At 37.0% G+C, this 26693-nt stretch overlaps 1 protein-coding gene across 2 annotated transcripts; it reads right to left on the bottom strand.

Annotated features, from left to right (window-relative positions):
* Positions 1–3626: 3626 nt before the first annotated feature.
* On the bottom strand, positions 3627–26156 carry stk33 (serine/threonine kinase 33). Of its 2 annotated transcripts, none has more exons than XM_087793152.1 (14): positions 26060–26156; positions 18388–18505; positions 17924–18037; positions 12451–12555; positions 12253–12391; positions 10873–10958; positions 8673–8760; positions 7563–7638; positions 7371–7483; positions 7216–7301; positions 7084–7156; positions 5383–5510; positions 5078–5158; positions 3627–4181 (listed from the first exon to the last, which is right to left on the bottom strand). In XM_087793152.1, exons 2-14 carry the CDS (start codon positions 18466–18468, stop codon positions 4044–4046), a joined length of 1308 nt encoding a protein of 435 aa, XP_087649278.1. In that variant the 5' UTR covers positions 18469–18505; positions 26060–26156; the 3' UTR covers positions 3627–4043. The 2 variants fall into 2 exon arrangements, with proteins under 2 accessions (XP_087649278.1, XP_087649279.1); XM_087793153.1 differs by lacking the exon at positions 26060–26156 and adding an exon at positions 23567–23647.
* Positions 26157–26693: the final 537 nt, after the last annotated feature.

The following is a 26693-nucleotide window of genomic DNA, read 5'->3' as shown; positions in this document are numbered from 1 at the left end:
ATTGAAAGGTTGAATTAAAGAAAAAAATTGAATATTTTGTAATTCATTTTCTTTTACACATAGAGTTAAACAGTCTAATTTCAATATTGAAAAAAAATGTTTCTAAATCCAATATTTTTAAAATCCAAAGCCTTTTAAATTCAATAAAATAAATAATAAAAAAAAAACATGATACAATTGTGAATTTTAAAGGCTATGAATTTAAACATATACAATTTAGAAAATGTACATTTCGATTATTGGCATTAAATATATTTTTTAAATACATTTGAAAATATTCAATTTTGAAAGGAAATGATTGGAGAATAAAATCATAATTTGAAAATGAAAATTATTCAATAACAAATTCATCCTTTTATCATAGAAATCATTAAGTTTCCAACATTAATTCAACAAACGTTGTGAAGGTCAGAGAATATTAACAGAATAAAGACGATATCATTCTTCTTGCTGAAGACGGTTTCCAGGCCCAGACTTGGACACTGATGTCAATATTTTGAGTTTCTGAGCGAGCGCCCCGAGAAGACGCGACGGAACATCGTATTAATCGGCGACAAGTTTCACGGACATCACGGCTTTAATGGGCAGAGACTCCAGCGATCACTTCTCATTACACGTCGTCATGCACAGAAGCAGGTATTGAGCCACAGAGAGGTTCTGCTGTCAGATTACCTCCTGGACTTCAAGCCCATCTGCTGTGAACACATCTGACGACCCCCTCCTGCCTCCACACGCTCTTGTTGTTTCTTCAAAGTGGACGAAAATGCTTTCAAAAATGGTGCTTTTCTACAAATTGAAGTGTAAGGCAGCATGTTCATGTGTGGTTCCCTCTGCTGTTGGAGCAGCTGCAACTGCAACAGTGTGGACTTTCTGGAAAACTGAAGTGTCTCCCGTTCTTCACACTAGTCTGATGAAGCTTCATGAAATAGTGTCATGTTGTTTAGAGGTCAGTAGGTGGCGCTATCGGTTTGAGAATGATGTTTCAACAGAACAATTGTTCAAAACAAAGGGAAAATAGTGCAGACGCCATCTAGTGGACTGTTAAAATAATGACACTGCTTCGTCAGACCATCACTACTTCACACAGGTTTTGACAAAAAGTGTTTTTTTTCTCTTGCAAAAAGTACTCTCACAACCTCAGAAATAATGGAAATGATTGTAACTGCCGTCTCCGACTCAATGCCAGACAAGTGGTAACAAAAATGCTGCTCACTCTCCAAATGGATTGATGCATTCTTCAAAAGCTCCATGGATCCAGATGGTGGTCCCAACAACGTTCATTCTTTTGCTGATCCTGAAGGTTACAGTGATAACATCATGTATCTTCCTCAGCAGAGGTTGAGATCTGAGACTAATGCAGGAAAATGCAGATTATTGTCTCCACTTTTATGAGAAACAATACTCGGCAAAAAAAATAAACATTTGCTATAAAAAAACCTAAACCTTTGCAGACGTGAATAAGTGCTCTTTCCCAAAAATCCCTTCCATTTATTCCTTTCACCACGAAAAAGAAAATTAGATTTTGAGAAGCTCTGGTTCCTTCCCAAACAACAATATTTGTATCTGTTTCTTAAATTACTTTTTATTCAACCCTTGTGTTATCTCAGGGTCGAAGTGACCCAGAGGCCTGAAAACAAATGTGTTTGAGGTATCCTTTTTGGGGGGGGAGGGCCTGGTGACTTTGACCCTGAGATAACACAAGGGATACCTCAAACACATTTGTTTTCCGGCCTCTGGGTCACATTGACCCTGAGATAACACAAGGGATACCACAAACACATTTGTTTTCAGACCTCTGGGACACTTTGACCCTGACATAACACTAAGGATACCACAAACACATTTTTTGGGGCCTCTGGGTCACTTTGAACCTGAGATAACACAAGGCATACTTCAAACACATTTATTATCTGGCTTTCGGGTCACCTTGACCCTGAGACAACACAAGGGTTCAAATAAATGTAGAGCATACAATGAAATCAATAAAGTTATTGTTTTAAGGTGTTAATTAAATAGTGGGTTGATGAGGCTTCGTGAAACAGTTGTGTAGCGAAGTCACTGTTTCATGATACAGTGACTTGATTTTAAGAGACCACTAGATGTCACTCTTTGTTTCATAATATTTTACACTAATCTAGTTATTCAATGAAACCACGTATCATTTTCAAATGAAGAGTGCCATCTAGAGGCGTATTTAAATAATGACACTCTGCATGACACAGTGACTTCATTGTGACCGGCCACTAGATGGCGCCCTTCGTTTTATAATATTTCACTCTAAACTACTGATTCAATAAAACCTGGCATCATTTTACAGGAACACGTCTCGGGAACATGTTCAGTGTTGAAACCATGACACAGTTTTGTCGCGTCATGTCTCAAGTTCAGTCGTTCATGCATCGCAGCTTCACTGAACTCACCCGTTGTTGCCTCTTATTCACTTCCACATGCAAATTGTTGGATTTGAAATTCAGCCTGTGTGTGTGTGTGTGCGTGTGTGTGTATGTATGTGTGTGTGTGTGTGAGTGTGTGTGTGTGTTATGCTTGACTATTTAATATTGTATCTCTGTCGAGGATTATTCGCTCAACAGTGGAAGAAGAAAAAAAAAGAAGGGTCTTGAATGGCAGCAGGCTAAAGTAGCTTCTCCTGCTTTCAATGGCATCCAAACCAGATTAGACCCGTGGCTGCCCCCCTTTCCTCAATCCCTGCATTCACACACAGCAGAACCAGCCAGTGTGACAGTTGCTCTGTTTTGACAGCAAGCGGGTTTTTAGTCGTCGTGTTCTGCTCTGGATGGAATTGAGAGGTCAGTTCAGACACAAGTCGTTCACTGAGAACAAACACTCGAGAATGATTTATTGTTAATTAAATTAATTTAGCATGAAAAGTTTACAAGATTAAAAGTTAAAGAAAAAAAATATGTTACATTTAAAGGTTATTAAATTAAATATGTTCAGAATTATGTATTAAAGTTGGATTGTTTTACAGTAACATAATATAATATATATATATATATATATATTAAATACATATTTGTTGAATATTGTTTAACACCATTACATACAAATACAACTATTTATTTATTTATTTCGCATTATTTATTTAAAAAAAAAGAGAAAAGATAAGACGATCAAATTTTTTGGTGCAAATCTTGAAATGAATCAAAAATAATTAACATTTTTTTTAAATAATAATAATCGACTTGCACTCGAATCTACATTTATATCTCAATGTTAACTAAATATAATTTATATTTATCAATATAACAAATACATGGTTCAGTTTAGTTGTTTTTTTTTTTAAACAAGTTTAAAATCAACTTACCAGCTATTTTTGTAAGATATAACATTTAATCTTAATCACACTTTTAAAATGATTTTGATTCCTCAAAAAAAAGACTAAATCCTTCTTTGCTAAATCAATTTTTTTAAATATGTTCTTGTCAATGAATAAACTAAATATATTATTATTATTTACTTGTATATTCTACATTTTTCAACATTAATCACACATATTTTAAATATATTATATTCTCAGTCAGGTAAACAAACTAAACTCTCCTGTGGAAACTTTATTCAAAGAAGAAGAAGAAGAAACATGTTTGAACCAGGAGGAGGAAGAAAAGTTCATTGTTTTCATTACATTCACACTGTTTTTATTTAAATGACTATTATTTGGCATCAAATAAACAGCAGAGACAAATGACAAAATCACGACCAGATCGATCAACAGGATGAAATCGTCGTCACACCTTGCAGGTGTTGATCGTAAACAGATAGAAAATGACTTCAGTTTGATTCACATCTTTATCTTGTTGATAACGAACATTCCGTCGATCAGTTTCGTCACAAAAACAAATGTTTGGCTTCAACGCAGGAGTCGTTTTGGCAACAGTTTTGGCACCAACACGGTTTAACTTCACAGTAAACATGTATATTCCACGCACCTGCTCACGCCCACATTCACCGCAGGGGTTCAAACACATTTATAGATCTAAACCCAAAAACCCAGGTCTTTTTTTTTGATCAGTGGTCACAGAGGCTCAGGGGGAACCGGTCTTGTTTCGGGGAGGTCTGTGTTGGTCTGCTGGACTGAGATAAGAAGTCTGCGTGTCCTTCTGATCCTGAGGCTGCAACATGTTCGCCGTGGACAGTCTGCACAGTTTCACACCATTGTGGCTCTGCAGGGTTGGAGTATAACATTTAATAAACGAAACCACCAAAATAAAAATAAAAACAACAAAAACTGCTCTTTTTGTCTTCCGGAGAAATCTTTAATAGAATTTGGCGCCATCTAGTGGTTAACTATCCGCCTTGACATTCATAACACAAACGTAATTACTTTAAATGTAATATAATCTATCAGGAAATGGGTCTTAAACTTATTTTAGCCGAAAATCTACAAATAACTAGTGTCTAATCATGTTTCCATTGTATGAAGTTTTTCATGATGTAATTTGCCCTATTTTATATATTTCTTTTATTCATTAAAGCTGCCATTTTAACCCTAAAATTATGCAATATGCATATTTGCTATTTCTGTGTTTATTTTTCGTTATTATTTTTTGTATAAATCTTTTTATTGTATTATTATACTTTTTGTATTATTATATGTTTAGTATGTTTGATATTATTCAAGATTAAATAAATGTTTTGTGTATGTATCTTTTTTTGTTGTGAGGCTAAAACATGTGGGAAAATAATGGGTTTTTTTTAATTGAAAAATATGCACAAAAACGTTTTTGTTACTAATATTAAATGTAATCATTTGAATTAAATAATTGAGAAAATGGTGATTTATTTTTAGAAGTTGAAATGTAAGTGATCATAATCAAATACCATTTTAAATATTATAAATGAAAACAATAATTGGAATCATTTAAATAATTGTAACTGTCCACACTTTTAATTTGTAAATGTATTTTCATTTAACTTTAAGATTGTAAACAAATACCTAATTGGTGTTACCGTCCACTAATAATGGCAAAAATAAGAATAAGAAATATCTTTATTTTAATTCTCTGTATCACTGAATAGTGTGTTCTGGCTCCACATGAAGGACACGAGGTGGTCTCACCTGTACTGTGGTGGTGTGAGGTAGTGTCGGGGCGTGCGAGCCATTTTTAATTCCGGCCGGGCGGTTCCGCTCACTGCTTTCCTAAGTGTCAAAACAGAGAAACATGAGGAATCTGGATAACGTGACCTTGAATAATAGATAAAGGTCAACTTCCAGATCAACTCGAAAGGAAATCAGCTCTTGTTTCTACTTCAGTGTCACATTTGAAAATATGTATTTGCAACCACATCATTCATGGACATGCATTTATAAATTAATCAATAGGTTAAATAATAAGTAAACATGTCTCCTCAGGTGAAAAGTACCAGCTCTGATCCGAGGAGGTCGTTCATCTTGGCGGGAAAGATGTGAGTCTCTCTCTGACACTTGTTGATCGCGTCGGCGTGTGGTGGTTTGTCCTCGGTGACGGATGCTTCCTTCTGGTTCTGTGAATCTGACGACAAATGAATGAAGCGCCGCAGAGAGTGAACTTGACTTCCTGCCATCAAAGCGACATTTAAAGTGACGAGAACAGAGTCTTTGTTTATTCAAACTCGGTTGTTGCTTCCTTGGAAACGAGCACTTAAAGTAGTCGGAGACAAATTGTTTCGCGTTCGTTTGATCGACACCTAGTTTGTTGACGATCATTCGCTAATGTTTGAGCAAAATTGTGGCGAAGATAAGCGTCACTGATTCAAGGCCTACTTCCTGTTTGAGGGACGGGGGGCCTTGAACTTTCACTAGATGTAAAAACAATGCTGTGAACTTAAAAAATCATATTTATTTTCTATTAAAACTTTATTTAACCAATTGTGATTGTTTTACTTTGACAACGTGATTTTAATGCAACATTCAAGACATTGATTTAAAAACCATACTAATATGATTAAACGTTGTGTCTTTAAATGTTAAATGAAAGCTTTGTCGTATCTAACGATGATTCACTTTTTTCTGAAAATTTTAGTCACATTAGGGACATTGCCGAGTGCAGTACCTCACACTTACGCTAGAGGCAGAGTTCAAGATAATACACAGATTTACGATATAAATCTCAAAAAAGGTCACGTTTATAGACTTCAGTTATTTAAGATGTCTGAGTATGAACAGTGTATTTCTAGTGATGTCTAAAAATAAACGCCAAATGTTGTCCCCAATTGCCAAGGTGTCCCCAATCTCTCAGCGTGCATTCTAAAAAATGTCCCCAATTAGGGTTAAGTTAACAAACACACAAACGCACAAAAACACACACCTGCCACTAACCCCTTAGACACTTTATCTATGGCTGCTGTTATAATAAATAAGAAACACTGTTTTCCATGACCAGAGTTTCAGGGTCATCTTAAAAGGTCAGAGGTCAATGGTCATTTGTGATTAAAAACACAACATCACAAGCTAGGGTGAGAATGATTGATGGGCTGTTCACATGTCCTGGACCATTTGAAAAAATATCATATTATACTCTTTTTATTATTATTTACCATTAAAAATATTACTATTATTGTTGTTGTTTTGTTGTTTTTATTTTAGAGATTGAAGAGAAGCAGAAAATTAAACATTCCTTATTATTTATCTTCCTTATTCAGACTTCTGTATTTAACCGAAAAAAGCATTAACTTTTTGTCCGTGTTTATGTACATGATTACTAACACAAGTAGTTACATTGTTATTATTATTTTCATGTTTTTTTTCTGATATTTTAATGTTGTAGTCTTTGTTTAGGTTCGATCTTTGTTTTTGTTTTATAAATTCTTTGAATTAAATAGTAATAAAACACGTAGATTTGATGCAAAGGGAATACATTAGTGTTTTTTGTTAATACAAACATGCATTATTTAAGTTTAATTCAAGGTCTAGACAAATTTCTGAGGGAAAATAAGTAATAAATGTGATGGAAAATGAAGTTAATGGGAGAATAAATGATATTAAAGGATGTTAAATATGTCTACCATCAGAGCAGACGCTACAGAACTTTCTACATCGACACTAAAACCAATGAAAAAAACACTAATGATGACATGAGCTCTCACTTTCTTCCTGCTCCAGGTAGTGATGCATCATCTCAAGCACATTGGAGGGAAGAGCAGGACCGTTCACGTTGCCCTGACGATGGAAACTAAATCAAATAAAGTTTTTTAATGGTGCGACTGTCAGTGCGTTACTGTTATCCAGGGGTTCTCTAGAAGCTGGTTCGCCGACATGCGGTATCCAGGGTCCACCTTCAGGAGCGACGAGAGCAGATCTTTGGCTGTCGGGACAAATCAATGTGGTTCTTTGTGTAACGATGTGAAGGACGGACGTTAAAAGAAAGTCTCACCGGAGCCGCTGACCGAGGTCCAGATCTGCTGCTCGTACTTGACTTCTTCCTTCAGGATCACCTCCAGTAACGACGTCTTCGTCTTGCTCACGAACGGAGGTTCCCCACACAGTCTGACACGGAGAACCGCTTCTTGAAATTGTGTTTTAAGGTTGTGAGTCAGTGTGTGTGTGTGTGTGTGTGTGTACTTACAGTGTGTACATGATGACGCCGACACTCCACACGTCGCACAAGTGGCTGTAACCTCGACCGCTCATCATCTCAGGAGCTGAAACGTGAAATCCTGCGTTTGTACCTATTCACACGAGTGATTATCTAATGTTAAGTAGAGATGGGTTGATGAGGCTTCATGACACAGCTAATGAGGTATCATGATACAGTGACTTCATTTTTAAAGGCCACTAGATGACGCTCTTATTTAAGATTACGCCAGGTTAAACTGGATTAGTAGTTTAAAGTCGAAAGATTATAAAGAAGAGAGTGACATCTTGTATCATGATACAGTGTCTTTACTTCAAAGCTGTTTCATGAGGCTTCATCAACTCCTATCACTACTATAATGCTAACTTGAATACAATAATAATGTTCATATCACTATTTAGAAGCACTTCCTCTTCACTATCATTAAAAACTAGTTATAGGTCAACGAAGCCTCATGATACAGTCGATGAGGTATCATGATACACGGTCTTCATTTTTAAAGGCAACTCGCACTTAAGTCTGAAAAAGATGCCACGTTTCATTGAATTAGTCGATGAGAGACTTATTCAAACATATTGACCTTTCAAAATGTATCGTGATACCTCATCAGCTGTTTCATCAAGCCTCATCAACCCATCACTAGAGTGTGTGTATTGGCAAGAATCTGGTGACAAGTATCACGATACAGCGGCAACATTATGCTACATTGTGATTCTGTAGTAACAAGTAAATATTTGTAGTATTGTCAAGTACTTGACTCTGGTGTTGCAGAATTTACAGACCACATGACTATTGATGAAGTCGTAACTACTTTAATTTGTTTTGAAACTAAAATTCGGTCTTCTGCCCCCTACTGGCCTTAAGTTTAATTGCAACACAAAGATGATCAAACATTTGCATGTTAATTGTAAGTTTAAAAATGGAATTATTTAATTTTAAACACACTTCAATGAAATTTAAACCATTAAAGAACTTGTAGGAAAAAGTAAAATGATTTTAAATCAATAACAGAAAAATTAAAAATAGCATATTATCGTGAAAATTAATAATCTATGGATCATTTCTCCAACCTTGGTCGTGCATCAGAACCAGGTGTCATACCCATGTAGGTCAGAGTCCCACAAGCGTCCCGCATCATGTTTTCAATCCCCACACCACCTGTCTTCACGGCTAATCCGAAGTCTGTCACCTGAGAAGTAACACGTGGAACATGGACATGAAGAGGACGACAGTGAGGAGCGACACTGACACACACATCTGAACACTGACACACACACCTGAACACTGACACACACATCTGAACACTGACGCACACATCTGAACACTGACACACACATCCGAACACTGACACACACATCTGAACACTGACGCACACATCTGAACACTGACACACACATCCGAACACTGACACACACATCTGAACACTGACGCACACATCTGAACACTGACGCACACATCCGAACACTGACACACACATCCGAACACTGACACACACCTGAACACTGACGCACACATCTGAACACTGACACACACACCTGAACACTGACACACACACCTGAACACTGACACACATCTGAACACTGACACACACATCTGAACACTGACACACACACCTGAACACTGACACACATCTGAACACTGACACACACATCTGAACACTGACACACACACCTGAACACTGACACACACATCCGAACACTGACACACACATCCGAACACTGACGCACATATCCGAACACTGACGCACACATCCGAACACTGACGCACATATCCGAACACTGACGCACACATCCGAACACTGACGCACACATCCGAAAACTGACGCACACATCCGAACACTGACGCACACATCCGAACACTGACGCACGCATCCGAACACTGACGCACACATCCGAACACTGATGCACACATCTGAACACTGACACACACATCTGAACACTGACGCACACATCCGAACACTGACGCACACATCCGAACACTGACACACACCTGAACACTGACACACACATCTGAACACTGACACACACACCTGAACACTGACACACACATCTGAACACTGACACACACATCCGAACACTGACACACACCTGAACACTGACACACACATCCGAACACTGATGCACACATCTGAACACTGACACACACACCTGAACACTGACACACACATCTGAACACTGACGCACACATCTGAACACTGACGCACACATCTGAACACTGACACACACATCCGAACACTGACACACACCCGAACACTGACACACACATCCGAACACTGACGCACACATCCGAACACTGACGCACACATCCGAACACTGACGCACACATCCGAACACTGACGCACACATCCGAACACTGGCGCACACATCCGAACACTGACGCACACATCCGAACACTGACGCACACATCTGAACACTGACGCACACATCTGAACACTGACGCACACATCTGAACACTGACGCACACACCTGAACACTGACGCACACATCTGAACACTGACGCACACATCCGAACACTGACGCACACCTGAACACTGACACACACATCTGAACACTGACACACACACCTGAACACTGACACACACATCTGAACACTGACACACACATCCGAACACTGACACACACCTGAACACTGACACACACATCCGAACACTGATGCACACATCTGAACACTGACACACACACCTGAACACTGACACACACATCTGAACACTGACGCACACCTGAACACTGACACACACCTGAACACTGACACACATCCGAACACTGACACACACCTGAACACTGACACACACATCCGAACACTGACACACACATCCGAACACTGACACACACATCCGAACACTGACACACACATCTGAACACTGACACACACACCTGGACACTGACACACACACCTGGACACTGACGCACACATCCGAACACTGACGCACACATCTGAACACTGACGCACACATCTGAACACTGACACACACATCCGAACACTGACACACACCTGAACACTGACACACACCTGAACACTGACACACATCCGAACACTGACACACACCTGAACACTGACACACACATCCGAACACTGAATTCACACAAACAGCTTTTGCTGTCGAGAGCAAAAACAAGCGTTTGTGTCGCAGCGGCTCCTGTTTGTATTTGAGTCGTGCAGCACGACACACTGACTGTTTGATTTAGGATCTTTTTTTTATGAACGAAGCCCGGAGGGAGTCGGTCGTGATGATTGTCTGTTTCCTGACGACTGAATCAGCTTCGAGATCTTTATGTTTCACAGCGACGCACAACAATCTCACCTTGATATTAATTCTGCTTTTATCGTCGTCGTTCAGCAGGTTCTTCACCAGGATGTTCTCAAGTTTGAGGTCACGGTGAACTATGTCTGAGGACGGGAGACAAACGTTGACGAGAGTTTCATCAAAAATATTGATCTTGCAGGAGAGATGAAGACTTCAGTTTCACAAAACACACATAGAAATAGTTCCTCCCTGCAAGATTGAAGTTTGAATTCAGGGTCTCAAATTCAACTGATTTGTGTCGAGAAAACATATTTCTGATCCAAGTTAGACTTATATTTTGTTGATTAATCATTTGTGTTTTTTTTACTGTGATTTATGCTTAGTTAAATGAGTTAGTTAGTTAAATATACTTAATTTTTTTTACTTTATAATCAAAGTTTTATAAATGATAACATTAAATTTGATGATTTTTATTTCTTAAGCATCACCTTCAATGCCAGGATTATCCACCTGAGCTGCAGGAAGGAGAGATTCTATCACTCTATCCTGCTCCATCTGAGGCTATTTTTTAAAACAATATGATTTTTGTTTTAAATGTATTTTTGTTTTCAGTCTATTAACATTATTGTAATTGTATTTATTATATTCTTGTTTTTTGATTTTTTTATATTTAGTAATATTAAAAATAATGTGTATGCATGATTCATCTTTTTGTTTAAAGCAGTAAAAGTCTTCAGATAACTGTTAATTTAATTTAATTTAATTTAATATAACATTTGGTTGGAAGCTCATGACAGTATGAATACATTGCAAAAGTGTATATTTTGTCATTATTTAAAAAATATCTCCTTATACTTAATATAAGACACAATAACCTAACAAGTAACATTTCACTGAATTCTTGATTATAGATGCTGCATATATTTTCTATTAGCAAATCTTTTACAAGCAAAAATGATCCTGGATTACGTTTTTTTAATAAATTATTTAGAGTTGCCTTTATTTCAACGTAAGGCCCAAAAGAAACCCACAAAAGTACCAGGAAAAACTGAAAACCGCACACTCACACACCCAAAAGAAAATACTATTTAATATTCAATGCTCATCGGGAAATTAAAAGTCAGGTTTCTGATTGTTAAGATGTCTTTCTGCAACATAAATCCAAATAATGATAAAGCTTTGTCCGACTTTTCTCCTAGGAAATAGCAATAATACGAGGATGAAGAGATGCTCTATGTAAGTGGTGTGTTGGGTAGTGCCATCTGGATCCAGAAGGTTTTTGAAGGTTCCTTCATTCACTCTTAACTAACGCTGCTAACAGCATACAACCAAACCTCTAGCATAAATTAACTCAAATGTGTCATTGGCAGAGGCATGCACCGCGACAGTGCCTCTCTAAACCCAGGTCCTGCCATCACACAAACATGAAAGGAGAACCTCTGTTGTGCAGGTAGACGATGGCGTCGGCCAGGCTGCTGATGATCTGCCGGGTCTCGTCCTCGCCGAAGAGCCTCCTCCTCTGCAGCAGCTGCCTGAGCTCACCTCCGACACACAGCTCAGTGACCAGGTAAATCTTCTGCAGATAAAGATCCTTCATCTTAGCGGCGCCACTGGAAACACGTCGGACTCACTCACTCTGGCCGTTTCATAGACTTCTTTGAGATGAATGATGTGAGGATGGTTCACGCGTTTCAGGATTTTGATTTCCTGCTCCAGCAGTTTGACCTTTGAACTTCCAGGCTGTTCGGGGGAAAATAATAATTAGCTGCAATATGAACAGCAGGAGTTTCAAACTCAATCACACGAGGGGAGAAAATGTGTTCAAGTGAATTATTATTTTACCAAACTGTTTGTAAAAAGGAGAATAAATCTGATTGTGATGTTATCTTTCCAATGTCAAATCAGTTCATTTCCTTGAACTGCAATTTTGTTTAAATTGGAATTATCATTATTACATCTGAAAAACCTTACAAAATAAACATGAACATTTATCTTCTTTAATCTTATACAAACCTCTACAGCACCAGACAAGACATGACAAAAAACACATTTCATTTGTGGCCCCGAATAAGGATATTTGTAGCAACAAATTAATATTTCATGGACACAAATTTACATGTTGCAATTAGCATTTCAATGAGGATTTGGCAGCCATGAGAGAGAATTCCCTTGTATAGATTTAACAGGATTTTTTTCTAAAAAAAAATGTATTTCGTTGCCATGAATTAGGATTGGGTTGCCATGAATTAGGATTTTGTTGCCATGAATTAGGATTTTGTTGACATGAATTAGGATTGGGTTGCCATGAATTAGGATTTTGTTGTCATGAATTAGGATTGGTTTGCCATGAATTAGGATTTTGTTGCAGTGAATTAGGATTGTGTAGCCATGAATTAGGATGTTGTTGTTATGAATTAGGATTGAGTAGCCATGAATTAGGATTGTGTAGCCATGAATTAGGATTTTGTTGCCATGAATTAGGATTTTGTTGACATGAATTAGGATTTTGTTGCCATGAATTAGGATTGGGTTGCCATGAATTAGGATTTTGTTGCCATGAATTAGGATTGTGTAGCCATGAATTAGGATTTTGTTGACATGAATTAGGATTGGGTTGCCATGAATTAGGATTTTGTTGACATGAATTAGGATTGGGTTGCCATGAATTAGGATTTTGTTGACATGAATTAGGATTTTGTTGACATGAATTAGGATTGGGTTGCCATGAATTAGGATTTTGTTGACATGAATTAGGATTGGGTTGCCATGAATTAGGATTTTGTTGACATGAATTAGGATTGGGTTGCCATGAATTAGGATTTTGTTGACATGAATTAGGATTTTGTTGCCATGAATTAGGATTTTGTTGCCATGAATTAGGATTTTGTTGCCATGAATTAGGATTGGTTTGCCATGAATTAGGATTGGTTTGCCATGAATTAGGATTGGGTTGCCATGATTTAGGATTTTGTTGCCATGAATTAGGATTGGGTTGCCATGAATTAGGATTTTGTTGCCATGAATTAGGATTGGGTTGCCATGATTTAGGATTTTGTTGCCATGAATTAGGATTGGTTTGCCATGAATTAGGATTGGTTTGCCATGAATTAGGATTGGGTTGCCATGATTTAGGATTTTGTTGCCATGAATTAGGATTGGGTTGCCATGATTTAGGATTTTGTTGCCATGAATTAGGATTGGGTTGCCATGAATTAGGATTTTGTTGCCATGAATTAGGATTGGGTTGCCATGATTTAGGATTGGGTTGCCATGAATTAGGATTTTGTTGAAGTGAATTAGGATTTTGTTGCCGTTTATAAGGATGTTGTTGCAGTGAATTAGGATTGGGTTGCCATGAATTAGGATTTTGTTGCCATGAATTAGGATTGGGTTGCCATGAATTAGGATTTTGTTGCCATGAATTAGGATTGGGTTGCCATGAATTAGGATTTTGTTGCCATGAATTAGGATTGGGTTGCCATGAATTAGGATTTTGTTGCCATGAATTAGGATTGGGTTGCCATGAATTAGGGTTTTGTTGCCATGAATTAGGATTTTGTTGCCATGAATTAGGATTTTGTTGCCATGAATTAGGATTGGTTTGCCATGAATTAGGATTGGTTTGCCATGAATTAGGATTGGGTTGCCATGATTTAGGATTTTGTTGCCATGAATTAGGATTGGGTTGCCATGATTTAGGATTTTGTTGCCATGAATTACGATTGGTTTGCCATGAATTAGGATTGGGTTGCCATGATTTAGGATTTTGTTGCCATGAATTAGGATTGGGTTGCCATGAATTAGGATTTTGTTGCCATGAATTAGGATTGGGTTGCCATGATTTAGGATTTTGTTGCCATGAATTAGGATTGGTTTGCCATGAATTAGGATTGGTTTGCCATGAATTAGGATTGGGTTGCCATGATTTAGGATTTTGTTGCCATGAATTAGGATTGGGTTGCCATGAATTAGGGTTTTGTTGCCATGAATTAGGATTTTGTTGCCATGAATTAGGATTTTGTTGCCATGAATTAGGATTGGTTTGCCATGAATTAGGATTGGTTTGCCATGAATTAGGATTGGGTTGCCATGATTTAGGATTTTTTTGCCATGAATTAGGATTGGGTTGCCATGAATTAGGATTTTGTTGCCATGAATTAGGATTGGGTTGCCATGATTTAGGATTTTGTTGCCATGAATTAGGATTGGTTTGCCATGAATTAGGATTGGTTTGCCATGAATTAGGATTGGGTTGCCATGATTTAGGATTTTGTTGCCATGAATTAGGATTGGGTTGCCATGAATTAGGATTTTGTTGCCATGAATTAGGATTGGGTTGCCATGAATTAGGATTTTGTTGCCATGAATTAGGATTTTGTTGCCATGAATTAGGATTTTGTTGCCATGAATTAGGATTGGTTTGCCATGAATTAGGATTTTGTTGAAGTGAATTAGGATTTTGTTGCCGTTTATAAGGATGTTGTTGCAGTGAATTAGGATTGGGTTGCCATGAATTAGGATTTTGTTGCCATGAATTAGGATTGGGTTGCCATGAATTAGGATTTTGTTGCCATGAATTAGGATTGGTTTGCCATGAATTAGGATTTTGTTGCCATGAATTAGGATTGGGTTGCCATGAATTAGGATTTTGTTGCCATGAATTAGGATTGGGTTGCCATGAATTAGGGTTTTGTTGCCATGAATTAGGATTTTGTTGCCATGAATTAGGATTTTGTTGCCATGAATTAGGATTGGTTTGCCATGAATTAGGATTGGTTTGCCATGAATTAGGATTGGGTTGCCATGATTTAGGATTTTGTTGCCATGAATTAGGATTGGGTTGCCATGATTTAGGATTTTGTTGCCATGAATTACGATTGGTTTGCCATGAATTAGGATTGGGTTGCCATGATTTAGGATTTTGTTGCCATGAATTAGGATTGGGTTGCCATGAATTAGGATTTTGTTGCCATGAATTAGGATTGGGTTGCCATGATTTAGGATTTTGTTGCCATGAATTAGGATTGGTTTGCCATGAATTAGGATTGGTTTGCCATGAATTAGGATTGGGTTGCCATGATTTAGGATTTTGTTGCCATGAATTAGGATTGGGTTGCCATGAATTAGGGTTTTGTTGCCATGAATTAGGATTTTGTTGCCATGAATTAGGATTTTGTTGCCATGAATTAGGATTGGTTTGCCATGAATTAGGATTGGTTTGCCATGAATTAGGATTGGGTTGCCATGATTTAGGATTTTTTTGCCATGAATTAGGATTGGGTTGCCATGAATTAGGATTTTGTTGCCATGAATTAGGATTGGGTTGCCATGATTTAGGATTTTGTTGCCATGAATTAGGATTGGTTTGCCATGAATTAGGATTGGTTTGCCATGAATTAGGATTGGGTTGCCATGATTTAGGATTTTGTTGCCATGAATTAGGATTGGGTTGCCATGAATTAGGATTTTGTTGCCATGAATTAGGATTGGGTTGCCATGAATTAGGGTTTTGTTGCCATGAATTAGGATTTTGTTGCCATGAATTAGGATTTTGTTGCCATGAATTAGGATTGGTTTGCCATGAATTAGGATTTTGTTGAAGTGAATTAGGATTTTGTTGCCGTTTATAAGGATGTTGTTGCAGTGAATTAGGATTGGGTTGCCATGAATTAGGATTTTGTTGCCATGAATTAGGATTGGGTTGCCATGAATTAGGATTGTGTTGCCATGAATTAGGATTGGGTTGCCATGAATTAGGATTTTGTTGCCATGAATTAGGATTGGGTTGCCATGAATTAGGATTTTGTTGCCATGAATTAGGATTGGGTTGCCATGAATTAGGATTTTGTTGCCATGAATTAGGATTGGGTTGCCATGAATTAGGATTTTTTTGCAGTGAATTAGGATTTTGTTGCCATGAATTAGGATTGGGTTGCCATGAATTAGGATTTTGTTGCCATGAATTAGGATTTTGTTGCAGTGAATTAGGATTTTGTTGCAGTGAATTAGGATTGGGTTGCCATGAATTAGGATTTTGTTGCCATGAATTAGGATTGGTTTGCCATGAATTAGGATTTTGTTGAAGTGAATTAGGATTTTGTTGCCGTTTATAAGGATGTTGTTGCAGTGAATTAGGATTGGGTTGCCATGAATTAGGATTTTGTTGCCATGAATTAGGATTGGGTTGCCATGAATTAGGATTTTGTTGCCATGAATTAGGATTGGGTTGCCATGAATTAGGATTTTGTTGCCATGAATTAGGATTGGGTTGCCATGAATTAGGATTTTGTTGCCATGAATTAGGATTGGGTTGCCATGAATTAGGATTTTGTTGCCATGAATTAGGATTGGGTTGCCATGAATTAGGATTTTTTTGCAGTGAATTAGGATTTTGTTGCCATGAATTAGGATTGGGTTGCCATGAATTAGGATTTTGTTGCCATGAATTAGGATTTTGTTGCAGTGAATTAGGATTTTGTTGCAGTGAATTAGGATTGGGTTGCCATGAATTAGGATTTTGTTGCCATGAATTAGGATTGGGTTGCCATGAATTAGGATTTTGTTGAAGTGAATTAGGATTGTGTTGCCGTTTATAAGGATGTTGTTGCAGTGAATTAGGATTTTGTTTCCATGAATAAGGTTTTTGTTTCCATGAATTAGGATTTTGTTGCAGTGAATTAGGATTTTGTTTCCATGAATTAGGATTTTGTTGCAGTGAATTAGGATTTGGTTGCCACGGATTAGGATTTCCTTGCTACAAATTACGATTTCGATGTAACAAATAAGTATTTTTTAACTACGTATAAGTATTTAGTTGAAACAAATGAGAATTTTGTTGCTTAAATCAACATTTCATGGTCACAAATTAGGATTTGGTGCCATTGATTAGTATTTCATGGCCAATAATTAGCATTTAATCGCCATTAATGATGATTTGGTCGCCACAGATGCCATGAATCAGGATTTTGTTGCCCGAATCAGGAATTTGTTGGCCTGAATAATGATTCCATTGTAACAATTCAGGATTTCGTGGCTACAAACTAGGATTTCTGGTCGTTTTTCCCACACATGATCTACAGTGGAAACCAACAGACGACTCCCTGCTCACCTCCGGTCTGCGAACCTCCTTAATCGCCCATCGTGTCCCGGTCTGGATGTGCGTGGCTTCGTAAACAACGCCGAAGCTTCCTTGACCCAGTTTCCGTCCGTAGCTGTAGAGACTCTTGAGCGGGACACAAGCAGCACTCCAAGTAAGTTATTAGTTCTCTATCGAAAGAATCATCGCCTCTCGTCTCGTTTAAGAGCCGTCTGAGGTCTCTGGAGTTGCGGGATGTATTTTTAAGCAAGTCACAAACGATGAAGTCGCCGCCGCGGCTCGTTCAATCTCAGGTCTAATTAACTTGATCATTATCCGAGTGCATGCAAGGCTGAGCACTGGCTGCTCCGACAAAGCCGTGAAAAACTCCCTAATGATGAAGCCGCTCCAGACTCTTGTTTGGAGAAAGTTTGCAACTTCCACAGACGAACCCTAAGTGCCAATTACAAGAAGCGGGGATCCCCCGGACTATACACCTGAAGGTCGGCGTCGCTCCCCAGGCGCAGGTGAGGAACCTCCCTTCCGGCTGTTTCCGTGGCGGTCCGCGGGGGCTCCATGGTACCCCGGGCCTCATCCGATCACCGCCGGTATCATCTGAAGAGACGATGACTGTCATTAGCTCTCGGGAATTTCTTGTTTTTAAGGATGTTCAGTTATTTACAAAATCAATAACCACTTATATAAACAACTATATCTACGTCTTTAAATCCTACTCACAGCATCACCTTCAATGCCGGGATTATCCACCTGCGCTGCAGGAAGGAGAGATTCTATCACTCTATCCTGCTATCACTGCAGTAAAAGTATTCAGATAACTGTTTAATTAATTTAATTTAATATAACATTTGGTTGGAAGCTCATGACAGTATTAATTAAATTGCAAAATTGTATATTTTGTAATTATTTTCAAACTATCTCATTATACTTGATATAAGACACAATATCCCAGACCTGGGCAAAGTGCGGCCCGGGGGCCATATGCGGCCCTTTGACTGTATTTATGCGGCCCTCATAACGTCACAGTACGATCATGTATAAATGGTTCTAATGCATTAACAAATGTATTTTCTATTTATTATTAATTTACATTTATTTACACTTATTTACTTTTTCCCTCCTTTTTCTGTGTATTTTTTCAAGTATACTGTATATTAATCCCTCAAAATATTTTTTTTAAGTTAGTTGAAGAAATGTTTTGAACAAAATAATCATATATACAAGAATAGAACTGCAGCTTATTTATCTTAATTAATGTCACAACCTAATGACAAATGTTCTTTTCTTTTTAGGGATTTTCTCGTTTTTCTTTCGCTTGACGGCCCCTAACAACATTCACAGAATTGAATGTGGCCCTTGAAGAATTATAATTGCCCACCCCTGCAATAACCTAACAAGTAACATTTCACTGAATTCTTGTTTTTAGATGCTGCATATATTTTCTATCGGCAAATCTTTCACAAGCAAAAATGATCCTGGATTAAGAGCACAGATCAAAACTTATATAATATAAACAGTTTTTTTTATCGATTTCTGTCCAGACGTTCATCTGCTGTTTATCGCCCATTCAAGATCCAGCTCCCTTGAACTTATATTAACTTTGAGCTCAATTTACCGAGGACCGGAGAAAAAAAACTAAATTAAATGTAAAGCAATTATCAAGTGATGACTGGGAGCGATGAAGTGGATCCGCCGCACACACGGCAATTACTTATTAACGAGGAAGCTGTGTCTTTAACCTCTTCCCTCCGAACGCATTGTTCCGGCTGTGACGGGCCCCCCTCGTAACAGGCCTGTCCCTCAAATTATTTCCCCTCCAATTTCACATCAAAATGATTGTGACAGCCTCTGGAAATTCCAATCACCTCAATCATGGCTCATTTGTGCGCGACATAGGAGTGTGATGAGTGTATCAGTGTGTTGTTGTGGTTGTTGTGTGTGTGTGTGTGTCTTCGGTCCTTGAGAGGAACAGGAAATGAGATGTCAGGGTCAGCCAAAGGTGAGACGTTTCTCAGCGATGAATAGACTTTTTTTTTTAAATAAATCGTGGATAGAGAAATATGAAGAAACGACTAAAGAAAGAAATGAGGAATGAGAGTTAAAGATGAGAGAAGTTTAGGTCCAAAAAGAATCAGAACAACACAGGTTTGGAGGAGTGAGTGTCAACTGAAATTATTAAATATAAATAAGTTTGAAAAATATATACATATCAGTAGTCTTTATCTATTAATTAAGTAGGGCGTTCAAATGTCACACTTTCAAACTGTTTATGCCTTTATATATACATTTATTATTATTATTACATGATGTAATTGATCAATACAATACAATTCATTACAGTTGAAATTAGTTTATCTGAACTAAGGTTATATTTTTTGTCGCAGTTTTACCTTTATTTTTTTGATCTGCAAAGATTATTATTTTTAATACTCTTATTATACTTTGTTATTGTTGTCATCATCATTATCCATTTTTATTCTTCACAATATTTGAATTCCTAATTGTTTTAAAATATTTATAAAGAATTTACAAATATTGTTTAATTTTGATTTAAATAATATATAAATATTTATATTCTTATAGTGCTATTCCATTTACTTGACAAAACAAATTTGAATTTACCATATATTTAACAGATTACTGAGATACCATCTAAATAGATGTAATCATTAAATTAAGTTATTTATTTATTTAATATACTTTATTAGATATACTTTATTAAACATACTCTTAAATGTTTTCATATAACTGATTCAATTTGAAACAGTATATTGACACTTCCTTATGCCTTTTTTTTTCTTTTGTTAACATTTTTAACGGGTTTTTTTGGAACTTTTTCTTTAATGCAATACAAATGAGTTCCTCATGATATTCATTGTCCATTTTAATTTAATTTTAATTCATTAATTAATTGAATTACGTTGTATATTTTCACTCCGACATGCGTTATATAATTTTATTTTTAATAATTGATCTTTCTTTTTAAACTACTTCATCAAGATTGAGAAATATATTTGTTGTTAACAGTTTTAGGATCATTTGAAACTGAATAAATCATGTTGACAACATACTCTGTCTCTAATGAAGTCTGACTTCAGAGGAACATAACAAATGTAGTCAATAATGAACATTAAGGGTTAAATATTAATGGAGACCCACAACATGTTTGGACCCGCACTGCAAACACTCTTAAAACCTAAACACACAAACTGATCTTTCTCCACTTTTCTCGTCTCCAGTTTGTGCAGAAAGTAATTAGAACCACTGGTTCATCACAAGTCAATGTCTGAGTCGCTCCATCATCCTGTCAGACTCCCATTCTCTTTATTTACACTGCTGGGTCGAGAACGAGCCCCATTGACTGTGAGAGGAGAACATTATCTGGGCTCCAGAAATCAATGTGACTGAGGATCAAAGAGCACGAACAAGGTCAGACCTTTTCTAGTAGATGAAAATTTTCGCCACATCAATGTAAATTTAAGTAAAATGTTGAAAAGTGTTACAGAGGTCACTGGGATATAGAATCAAACTGTAGGACATTTGGTTGGAAAAGAAACAGCTGTTGCATTGGTATGAAATGAAATTTGGAAGAAAATAAAGCGTCTAAACTGTTTTTAAAGTGACTTTAGTTTTCAACAGAACAAATGGGTCCTTTTCCAAGATGTGTAGTTCATGTTCCTCACCACTTGGGCCCCCTTTACTTTGATTTGGTTGAGTTGCACGAGCCCCTAAACCTTACATCGAGAGGTCAGTGGTCCACGTGCTAATTTTTAAGAAATTATCAAGATTTATTATGATTGGATTTGTTTGAATTTTCAAGGGGGTCTTCTGCCCCCTTTCCGCCCCATTATAATTAACAAAACGAGCTGAAATTTTGGACACTATCCTAACTTACTATGTAATACTTGTGGTTTAAATGTCAAGGAAATTGGACATTCTTTAACATTTTCATCATGATTCTGCCCCCCTTTCCCCCCATTGTCTCCCTTTTCAGTCCCCCTCTTTCCACCGCTTACAAATGATTAAAGGATCTGGATTTCTGGAAATCTATCTTACTGAGTATATAATGAATATTGTTAAAATATCATCTTAATTAGACATATTTAAGTTTTCAGCCCCCTTTTCCAGCCCCCTTCCGTTCCCCTTTCCCTTGACCTGAGTTCCTACCCTTCCCAAAAACCTTCAATGCAGGGTCAATAGTCGAGAAACTCATTTTTCAGCAATTTTCTCTCCTTCAAATTAGACATATTTGAATTTTCATTTTCTTGTCTGCAATCTTCTACATTGATTAAAAAAAAAAAAAATCTTCATATTCTATGATTATCATTTTTCTCCAGAGTAAGATCTACACCAGAACTCCAACCATGTACCTGGACTTCAGACTGCAGAGTGGAGCCTTAAATGTCAAAGCATTTGGACACATTTACATTATCATGGAGTTCTTCTGCCCTCGTGGTGCCCCCTTACGATCAACAACAAGAACTGAATCTATTTTAAGTAGTATGTAATTGTTTCAATGTCTTGCAAATTTGATATTTTTAATTGTCATGCCCCCCTTGTGCCCCCTTTCCCATGACCTGTTCGAGTTGCGCTCCCCCTTAAACTTTAGTTTCTTTATTAAACATTTTTTTTATTTTTATTCTGGCCCGCTTTTGACCCCCTTGCAACTATGAAGAGAAACTGAAATTCTGGAATTATTAAGTATGTAATACATATGGTTTAAAAGAACTTTTGCAACCATTTTAAGTTCCCGCTCTACCCCCTTACAATCATTAAAAGAAGCATTTTAAGATTCTAGTAATCTTCCTTACTAAGTTTGTTATACATATGGATTAAATTTCAAAGAAATTAGACATATTTGTATTTTTAAGGGGGTCTTCTGCCCCCTTGCATTCAACAATAGGAGTTGAAATTCTGGTAATCCCCCTCCGTTAGTCATATATCATATATATATATATTGTTTTAGAAAACATATAAATTGGAAATTACAGTTTCATCAGGGGGTCTTCTGTCCTCATTTCTGCCCCCTGTTCTACCCCCGATACAATTATTTAAAAGGAGAATTTTGTGATTCTGTTAATCTTACTTACTTAGTACGTTATAAATATGGATCAAATTTCAAAGAAATTGGATGTATTAGAATTACCAAGGGGGTCTTCTGCCCCCCTGCAATTACCAGGAGGTGCTGAAATTCTGGAAATCACCCTTAGTTTATATGTCATAGATATGTTTTGAAATGCATCTAAATTGGACATTACATTTTCATCTGGGGTCTTCTGTCCTCGGTTTCCGCCCCCTGTTGTACCCCCTTACAAGATTCTGACTAAGTATGTAATACATATGGTTTAAAAGTAAAAAGAAAACATATTTAATTTGTTCTCAATTATTTCCCCGTTTTGTATTTATATTGTATTTATAGATATAAATGTCAACTGGATTACAACATGAGTTTTGTAAAAGTTAAGAATAGTATTTAGATAGATATAAGATAACTAAAAGATGAAACGATTCCATGCTTTTTTTTAAAACAGCAATATCCTGTTCAACGACCTCATTAGCATATTTTTATAGAAGTCAATTTATCTCAAATCATCATTTTAATTCACGCACAGGGTCATTAGCTGCCTTTAATGACTTATGTTTGACACAGATCTCTACCAGCTCCGAGGCTTGAATCCACATCAACGTGAGTCCGACGCAAACATCGTCCGCGGGAATCAAACCCTCCAGCGCCGCCCGAGTCCAAATGTGACGTTTTCCTCATGTGAGACTTAATCATTTATTGACAGCTTGCCTTTGATGACAAATGATAAACTTCACAGTCCTAATGAAGCGTGGAATTACATTACCTGATGAGGCAGGAAATTGCATGTTTAGAATGCAAATATAGGCTCATCTGCTCCACTAAGTTGGAAGGTGAATCCTAATATTATGCCGGGAGATTATCAAAGCGCCACTTCTTAATGTGCTGTAATATTATCGGCCCCCGATCTAAATGAAAATGGACTCTCTCCAGCAAACCGATTGGCCCAGAAGACCAGTCTGCGGTTCGACGTCCTGCAGCCACGACATGAGAAAAAAAATGCCCGGGTTCTGTAAACAAACCATCTAAAGGCCTCTTGAAGAATCCCCTCTGTCTTCAGTGGTCATGTTTGATAAGTGTCAATTGGAATGAAAACATGTTTTTTTTTTTTTTTGTCCTTCTTCCTGCTCACCAAAAAGGCGAGCAAAAGATCAAATTGTGCCATTTGCTCAGAGCTCTCCACATGTTGCTGCGAGATAAGAGGCAACAAATTCAAATTTTTTTCTCATTGGTTTAATCCTGGTCGGAGCTAATCTCTGCCCTCGCTCGTCTCAGCCCTGGGAGTCGACGACAGCATACGTTTTTATTTAAAGGAAGAAAAAAAAACTGTCGGCCCAGGCAGAAACAAGAAATGAAACATTTTAATTGACAGCCAGAGAGAGCGGCTTTCAGCCTCAGATAGAAAGACGTAATAAAGTTGACAAGTGGAGGAGCTGCTAATGAACGCTAAAAACCCTGGCGCTGGTTCTCCTTCTGGACACACACGAGGGGATGATTTCCATAAATACTGCCGACAAACAAGTCGTTTCGACGCTGTGTCATAATGCAATAGCCAGATTATCTACTTATGGGGACGTGGCAAGAATGAGCTTTTATTTAAAGTTCAGAAAAGCAAAGAAAGAGCTTGAATAACTTTAAAAGGAGACATGATGAGGTGAAAACAAACTGTAACGTCAAGTACCATTTTAAAAGAACATTTTTCCGTGTTCACTTGAATCATAGTTACGTAAGAAAATATTATTTTGGTCTAATAACAGTATCATTCAAATACATATTTACGGGATGTAAGAATATATTGGTGCACTTAAACATCGCAGTTTTTGTTTTCACAATACAGTATCCAATATTCAACAGCATTGTTTTGTTTTGTTTTTCCATAAGAAAGTTATGGTTCATTTATTGAAATCTTTTATTCTATCTTTATTTTATCTTTATTATTTTTATAATTGTTATTTTATGGTTTACATTTCAATAAAGTGTTTGTTAATAAAAAATTATTTGATTTTTTTATTTACAATTAACATGCAAATATATCACCGTCCTTTGTTAAATTTTGTGTTGCAATTAAACTTCCCACCGCTGGATGGCAGCATTCATTACGTCCTCCGCCGTAAAAGGAACAATGAAATCCTGGTGATGACTGAGGACGAGAGGATACAGTTGACTCCAGCAGCTTTTAAAGCCGATGTTTAGACATATTTTGGTTTTAAAACACATTCTTCAAGGATCATCTGGTCTGTAAATTCTGCAACACCAGGATCAAGTACTCGACAATACTACATATGTATTCCTGTTCCTATAGTATCACAATTTATCGAAATACTACGTATCGTTCTTGCCCATACGCAGTATATTTTCTATTTCATATTGAAAAAATACTTTTTTGTCGGTGCTTGGTTCTGTTTTTCTATCGCTTATTGTGTGTTATCTTGTTTTCATTCTATGTTGCGTTTACAACACTGACGATTAAAGTTTCTGATTCTGTTTTTAAGATTAAGTTGTTACTCTGGATTATTTTGATTGCTCTCGTATATATCCTAATCATTTTACGATGAATATAATTATACAGTAAAAATAAAACCAGTGTAGAATTTCTCAGAATAATGAATGTACAATATTTTGTATTGAAGGTTGTCAGTCCATCTATCAAATACATATCATAATATATATAATATATATCAAGTATCAAAGCTATAAAATAGACCAGTACAATATATTATATTATGAATTAAAGAAAAATAACACATAATACATCTGAATCTTTACTTGTGTTTCAATCTTTCATACTTCACTTCTTTCGTGTCACACAAAGCTTTAGAATAAAGTGTGTGTTTTGAAGCGACAACATCGAGCTGATGTTTTAAAGCCATTTCAAAGCCGATGCAAAAACACGTGAGACTCTTGTGGATCTTTTTTTTTTTTTTTAACTATAACTCCAGCATTAGCTACGGTACGCGTCCCCATGGCAACGGAACCAGACGCCGCAGTAACTCGAAAGTCATTTAAGTTTAGTCACAGCGAAGACTTTTGTAAAAACACAAACGCTGGTCACATCTTAAGATCCTTACCTCCTGGAACACGCCATGACGTTGACTGCTCCTGCTTTAGGTTAGAACTTCTCAAGCTTACAGCGACAATGTAATAGTTTAGGGGGTTTCTTCTTCTCGGTCCTCAGTCTGCAGCGCCCCCCAGAGGGAGTCAGTACAAAGTGTTGCTGCCTTCAGTGGCGTGAAGAATAATAGAAGAGCCGCACTCTGGGTTTGGAGGAGGGTTTTCAAATATTCCCTGGTTAGTAGGCTCCATCTAGTGGACACAAATGTTGCAGTACATTCATAAATAATCCATATAATTTAGTCCTATGAGAAAAAACTTTTAGAAATGTAAGTAAGTAACTAAGTAATTTATATTTATAGAGCACTTTTTTGAACCAGGGTCTCAAAGCGCTTAAACAATAAAAAAAAATACTCAAAAATATATACTAAAAAGATCAAGTTAACACAGGGAAAAATACAGGTCCAAGCGTCCGTGGAAGTCCTCAAACACATCTGACCTTTAGAGTATATATTTTATTGAGTATTGTTTTGATTTTTGAAGTGCTTTGTGACCCTGGTCTGGAAAAGCGCTATATAATTAAAAATGACTTACTAACTTACTTACTTACTTTTTTGCACTCCAATATATTTTATATATTTACTGTATATA

Source organism: Callionymus lyra, chromosome 6, assembly GCF_982586985.1.
Source record: "Callionymus lyra chromosome 6, fCalLyr1.hap1.1, whole genome shotgun sequence".
NCBI classification, from domain to species: Eukaryota; Metazoa; Chordata; class Actinopteri; order Syngnathiformes; family Callionymidae; genus Callionymus; species Callionymus lyra.
The sequence above is the reverse complement of the archived record's forward strand: the minus strand, read 5'-3'. Positions and strand labels throughout refer to the sequence as shown.